The sequence below is a fragment of the Anomaloglossus baeobatrachus genome, chromosome 3 (genome assembly GCF_048569485.1).
Source record: "Anomaloglossus baeobatrachus isolate aAnoBae1 chromosome 3, aAnoBae1.hap1, whole genome shotgun sequence".
NCBI classification, from domain to species: domain Eukaryota; kingdom Metazoa; phylum Chordata; class Amphibia; order Anura; family Aromobatidae; genus Anomaloglossus; species Anomaloglossus baeobatrachus.
Genome location: NC_134355.1, coordinates 410,499,316 through 410,506,622, shown reverse-complemented (window position 1 = coordinate 410,506,622; position 7,307 = coordinate 410,499,316). Strand labels below are relative to the sequence as shown.

Here is a 7,307-nt window from a genome sequence, read left to right as displayed (position 1 = left end):
AAAATATTGAAAATGTGAGGAGAAAACTCCCACAGCAAATACACAAGTACCACCAGGGAAGTCAGCAGTGGTAAATCTGCACAAGAACATATGTATCACGCTGAAAATTGCAGACTGGTAATGAGAGGAAAATAAAATACTCACCTTTGCTGGCGATTCCTCGGATCCTAACAGGGCTCCTACGCCGGCCCACGGCATCCTGGACTCCTGTGGTGACCTCCTGTTTCATGTGACACTTACACTTGGAAGCTGTAGGGGGTCACACTGGACGGTGCCTTTCCATAGGGGTGAGAACGCACTTTGCGTTTTTACCTGCGTTTCTGCAGCGTTTTGAGCTGCAGCGTTTTCATGCCAAATGGCCTGCGTTTTGGTTTTCCATGATCATCATTTTCCATTGACTATTTCCTGACCGCACTTTGCGTTTCTAAACGCTGCGTTTAATTTGCATATTTTGTGGCAAAAACCATGCGTTCAAAGAAGCAGCATGTCAGTTTTTACCATTTTGGGTGCGTTTTGCTAACATTGGAGTCAATGAGAAATGGAAAAAATCAAGATTCCAGCAAATTTCTGTGTTTTACCTGCTTTTTCAGTGCAGAAAACATGCGTTTTGGACATCAAAATAATGATTTCATATGTCCCTTTACACACACACATAGTCTGACAATTAAATTAAAGAAAATTAATAATTTATTGCTATTTTTCCAATAAATAGTATATTATCGCTATAATTTTATTAAATATTTCTATTTTATGTTTTATTTCTGAAATTATGTATGTATTCCTTTTTTTGTTCTCTTTTTTTCACTGTTTGACAAATTAAACTTTATTCAGCAGTGTCTTGATGTTCAAAACGCATCTGTCAAAACGCAGGTGGAAAAGCAGGTGAAAAGCGCTGAAAACGCATCTAAAACGCGGTAAATACGCATGCGTTTTTAGCGCTAAATTTCTGGAAAAGGCAACTTTGGTCAAATCAATTAAGCCCAAAACATGCGTTTAGAACTGCACCTAGGGCAACGCAAAGTGCGTTCTTAGCCTAAGGGTCTGGATGCTTTGGGCCCGATAGAAGCCCTCCTGTGACCAGAGGAATCAGCAGTGGAGGAGTAGTGTCCATTCAGCCCGACGTCCTTAATCTATCCACTTGTAATAATAAACATAATATGCATAGACACTTTATACCATATACATATGCATCCTCCTCCATCTTTTTTTTTTTTCCAATTCTTCACTTGCAGATTCTGTTGTATTCCACAATATTGTGTTCTTTGTACATTGTGGAATTTATATTCCAAAGCCTGAATATCTCGGATCCCCTCCCTTCCCATACTTCATCCAGTCTCTACCAGGCCCCTCTCTTCTCACCATACTACGAGTGACCTTATTCTCTCATACCTCCTACAGTACCTCTCCCTGGCCATCATGTCCCACCTAACTAAATTACCTTCTGCTCTCTTTCTTCTGGTAACTTTCCTTTCTCTTTCAGACATGTCATCATAACTAAAGAACCCATCCCTCAACCAGAATGGCTCTGCTAACTACAGACCTATCTCCCTCCCCTTCATGACTAGAATCCTGAGAAGTTTGGTCCACTCTTCTCTAATCCTCTATCTCTCAGATAACCCTCTTCTTGACCCTTTACAATCCGGTTTCTGCTCTTTACACTCTTACATAAACTGCCCTGACTAAAGCCTCTAATGATCTACTAACAGCTAAATCTAATGGTCACTACTTGCTTTGTCTCGATTACTGCAACTCTTTACCAATCAGTTGACCGCTCAATAAACTCTCCTCTCTCTAATCTATTCTGAATGCAGCAGCCATGTTCATATTTCTGTACATCTGCTACACTAACGCCTCTACATGTGCCAGCCATTGCACTAGTTGCACATCCGCTACAAAGTCCAATATAAATTTCTCTCTCGCCCACAAAACTCTCCATAGTTGACCCTTCATCTCCTCCCTTATCTTTGTCTATCACCCTAATCTGTGCTCTCTGCTTAGTACAGAATGCAAGAAATCCTCATCACAATCATCCATACAGCTTTCCACAGTTTTGCACCACTTTACATCTCCTCCTTCATTTCAGTCTCCCACCTCACCTGTGTTCTCCGCTTTCCTAATGATCTAAGACTAACATCATCTATAATCCGAACCTTCCACTCTCATCTCTAAAGGGCACTTTACATGCTGCGATATCGTTACCGATATCGCTAGCGAGTGTACCCGCCCCCGTCGGTTGTGAGTCACGGGCAAGTCACTGCCCGTGATGCACAACATCGCTAACACCCGTCACACGGACTTACCTTCCATGCGACGTCACTGTGGCCGGAGATCCGCCTCCTTTCTAAGGGGGTGGTTCGAGCAGCGTCACACGGCAGCCGTCCAATAGAAGCGGAGGGGCGGAGATGAGCGGCCGGAATATCCCGCCCACCTCCTTCTTTCCTGATTGCCAGTGGACGCAGGTAAGGAGATGTTTGTCGTTCCTGTGCTGTCACACATAGCGATGTGTGATGCCGCAGGAACGACGAACAACCAGCGTCATGAACCACCAACGACATTATGATTTGCAGCGACGTGTCAACGATCAATGATTTTTGCCGTTTTTGCGATCATTGATCGTCGCTCCTAGCTGTCACACGCTGCGATGTCGCTAGCGACGCTGGATGTGCGTCACAAACACCGTGACCCAGACGATATATGGTTAGCGATGTTGCAGCGTGTAAAGCACCCTTAAGACTTTTCTTGTGCTGCCCCAAATCTTTGGAATGCGATGTCCCAGATATACCAGTTAATTCTAAGTGTGACTGTGTAACATAGCTTTAAATGAACACTCCCATTTATTATGAAGATACAAGTATCTGGACCATACACTACAAGAAATGTATACCTTTGTACCACCCCTATTTTCTCATATATTATAAGTTCTTGTTTGAATGCTTGAATAATGTATTACTCTGTAGTGTCTGATATTTTTAGGACATATCTCAGAAGTGTAAAATGCTGTGGAATATGTTTGCGCTACAGATATAAAATTATCATCAGCACTCTTTGTTATTAGGATATAGATTTCTATTACAGAGTGCCATACAAAACATGTGCTTCAGAATTTATATTATGTGTCTGGTATGTACACTGTCTACCGTGTTTTTCAAAAATAAGCCCACCCCCAAAAATAAGCCCTGGCAGGGATTTTCATTATAGACAGCGGCACCCCGCAATCACTCACCCGATGCTGAGGGCAGGACCTGCCGTGATCGCACCCCTGCACACATCCGATCACACACGCACACACCAGCTCTTACCCGCACACATCAGCTCTTATCCGCACACATCAGATCCCATAGTCGCACTCATCAGCTCTCACCCGCACACATCAGCTCTTACCCGCACACATCAGATCACATAGTCGCACTCATCAGCTCTCACTTGCACACATCAGATCTCACACACAAACATCCGATCTCACAAACACACACAATCAGATCGCACACAAACATCCGATCTCACACACACAAAGATCGGATCACACACACATTGCATAACACACATACTCACGACATCCAGCGACACCGATTTCTTCTGGCCGGCAGAATTCTGAGAGGCTGTGCAGTGCAGCGCAAGGACCTGCAGCCAGACACGTGACTTCCTCCCATCATTCTCTGAGGCCAGAAGTATTCGGTAAGGCTGGATTGTGTGTCAGCGTGTATGTCAGCGTGTGTGTCAGCGTGTGTGTCAGCGTGTGTGTCAGCATGTGTGTCAGCATGTGTGTCAGCATGTGTGTCAGCATGTGTGTCAGCGTGTGTGTCAGCGTGTGTGTCAGCGTGTGTGTGTGTGTCTGTGTGTGTCAGAGTCAGCCAGCAGCAGGGAAAAACGGCGTGCAGCAACCACCGGAGATCACATAAAGGATCTGGGAGCCACGCAGACGTCCGGGTCTGGTAAGTATGAGTCTCCTGGGTAGGGGGGTAAACTTACCCCTAACATGTTTCTCCAAAAATAAGACCTCCTCCAAAAATAAGCCGTAGTGCTTTTTTGGGCGGTAAAAAATGTATAAGGCAGTATCTTATTTTTGGAAAAACACGGTATTTCTAGCCTGGGCGAGTGGTCAGGTAGAGGCAGTCACATACCAACTAGCTTCTCGCAATAAAATATTGTATAATATTTAATAATAAGTGTGCATGTGACCACGAACTCAAGCTGGAAATCTGCCATCACCTAGACTTTTGCAGTCGCAGTATATTGAGATTAGAAAACTCCCTTTAAGGCTTCTTTGACACGTCAGTGTTTTTTGGCTACGTGTGATGTCCATATTCACACGTACCGGAGACACGGACAAATGAAGAACCATTAAATTCAATGGATTTCCGCACACATCCGTTTTCTGACATGGACCGGGTAGCCATGTGAAGCACACACGTGTCCGTGTGCTCCACACGGTTATATGTCCGTTTTTCTCCGGCAAAATGCGGGGTCAGACAGGCCGTACACTGATGTGATCAGTGTGACACGTACAAGAGAAAACACGTGTACACATAACAATAAAGAATTGTTATACTTATCTGTCTCCTGCACTGCTGTCTCTGCCTGTGCTGTTACTTCCAGAGCCACTCATTGCATATTCACTGCACTCATCGCAGACCTAGAAGTAACAGCAGCGCGGGAGACAGCAGCGCCGGGGACAGGTAAGTATACCAGCCCATACTGTCCATGTGCTATCCGGATGAACCTCAGATAGCACATGTAGAGCAGACACACCAATACATGCACACACACATATGTACCTACACCACGGACCGTGAAACACGTGTGTGCTTTATGTGGATGTGTGAAAGAAGCCTATGTAGAATTGTAAATGATAACTTAGGGCGGAGTACCATAGTTCCATTTCTCTCCTCCTGAAATGTCAAACCAATGACTGCCAGTGAAGAGTCATCAATGAAAGCGATATAATAACTGTGGGCATTCACAGACTTACCTCATAAAACATGTACAGTGAGAGCAGCGTGAGGCCAAGGTTATAAACCACCAGAATCCCCCTGCAGGACACGGGTTGTCTGTTCTTCATGTATTTCGGTCCATTCCATACAATTAATAAATACAGGACTGTGCACACAAAGGTGGGGATGTAATTGTCTAACATGAACCATCCTTTCACCCGTGGGTCTGAAATGTAAAAGGAAGAGACACTAGAGACTTTAGAAAGCACAAATTATTACATTGTTAACGGTTGTCATGAGCTTAGGAGAAGTAACATCTGGGGAAAAATGTCCGGTCAGATGCTCATCCGCTGCAGTCACAAGCTTACATCAGCTCCGCCAACTTTTTGAAACTAGAAAGTCCCAAAATATTAAAATTATTTCACAAAATAAAGGGTAAATATAAGCAGAAATGTTCTCCAGTCCATTCGATGAAGTCCCCCATAGTGTCCAGGCATCCAAACCTACTGTAGCTTTATATTTGTTTTTAATAGAAAAAAAAAAGCTAAATGAAACTGGCAAAAAAGTAATAAAAATAAAATAAATGGAAGAAACTTTATACTGTAACCGCTAACGGTATAACCAGTGTTTGACAAGTAAAAATCCCCCAGACATAATTGTCTTTGAGCTGTCCTCGGCTGTCAGGTTATGTAAGTTTCTATTCAGCCATTTCTTTCTCATATCTGTTCGTAGGAAAGCTGGGAGACAACCTAATTACAGCTAAGACTCCTGAACGGCAATGGTATCACTGGATGATTGGGCATATGTGCCACACAGGATTGTACTAGCTCTAGGGCTAAATTCAGACCTGTGTGATAGACAGACGAGGCACGGACTGTGAGGCACGGACTGGCCGCGAGCCTAGCTGCCCCAACTCAACATCCTCATATATGCCTATGAGGCTGTTGACTCAAGGTCAACAAATCCATGGGCACTCTGAGCACTAGGCTGAGTATATGATTGCAGAAATTTCTGCACCAAATCTGCATCTCTTAGCAGAAAAAATGTTTTTTTTTTATTCATTTTTGATGTTTTCCATGCATTCGGGGGTGGAAAAACTGCCCAAAAAAATGCGATAAAAACACACTTTGCGCACACAGCTTTACAGTCCGTAGTTGGATCAGGTTACATGGACACCTGACAGCCATAAGGGCTGCTATACTGCGGCATCCTGATTTTGCAAGATAGATGTAACAAATTAAAGCATTAGTAGTTTCCGAAACATTTTAAACGGGTTTTTCAAATGGACAGTTATAGCATGTTTAAGTGATAACTGTATGATTGCTGGGCCTCCACCCTGTGTTAATGGAGAGGTAGTGCGCATGAGTATCTCATAACCGTCATCCAAAAGATACGTGTGCACCACTGCTCCATTCACATAGCAGATAATTATCACCCACGTTCTCAGAATCGGTGGGGTTCCCTGAGGTCGGACACCCAACCTGTGGACAGGTGATGGAGCATGTGCTTTGGCTGTGAGCCATCAATGGCATATTAGTTGAACTAAAGGGAAACGTAGGCTGATTTTCATCCGTGTTGTAATTAGTGTGTTATCTGCACATGTACGAACAAATGCAGTTCCCTATGTTATGAATGGCAAAGAGGCTGTAACATTTTGGACGCTCCTAATCATGATCCGTATAGGTTCTGATTTCTTTTATGCATCCTTAGGGCCGTTTCACACATCCGGCATTTCGCCGGATTGACGGATCCGGCACACTCCAGTACAGTGTATACAGTACAATGGCATTGCGGAAACCTCTGGTCACATGCTGTCATGTGACCGGAGCTTGCCAAGATGCCATTTTACAGTATTAACACAGTACTGGAGTGTGCTGGATCCGTCAATCCGGTGAAAAGCTCTTTGGTCTTGCCCATGTTGTAGAGGTTAGAGTCTGACTGATTAATTGAGTGTGGACAGGAGTCTTTCATACAGGGGACAATTGAAGACAGCTGTCTTTAATGAAGGTAACGAGTTGATTAGGAGCGTGTAAGTGGTCTGCAGGAGCCAGAACTCTTAGGCTGGTGTCACACACAGCGACAACGACGTCGCTGCTACGTCACCATTTTCTGTGACGTTGCAGCGACGTCCCGTCGCTGTGTGTGACATCCAGCAACGACCTGGCCCCTGCTGTCAGGTCGCCAGTCGTTGCTGAATGTCCAGCTTCATTTTTTGATCGTCACTCTCCCGCTGTGACACACACATCGCTGTGTGTGACAGCGAGAGAGCGACGAAATGAAGCGAGCAGGGAGCAGGAGCCGGCGTCTGGCAGCTGCGGTAAGCTGTAACCAGCGTAAACATCGGGTAACCAAGGGAAGACCTTTCCCTGGTTACCC

The 7,307-nt window shown here is 44.6% G+C and overlaps 1 protein-coding gene across 1 annotated transcript in view; it reads right to left on the bottom strand.

The window, feature by feature from the left end:
- The window catches only part of ELOVL5 (ELOVL fatty acid elongase 5), an 87,171-nt gene that overhangs the window by 65,557 nt on the left and 14,307 nt on the right, over positions 1-7,307 (bottom strand). The window contains exon 3 of the mRNA XM_075340309.1: positions 4,970-5,157. Coding sequence (XP_075196424.1) covers positions 4,970-5,157 — 188 coding nt within the window. The remainder of the gene's footprint in view (positions 1-4,969; positions 5,158-7,307) is intronic.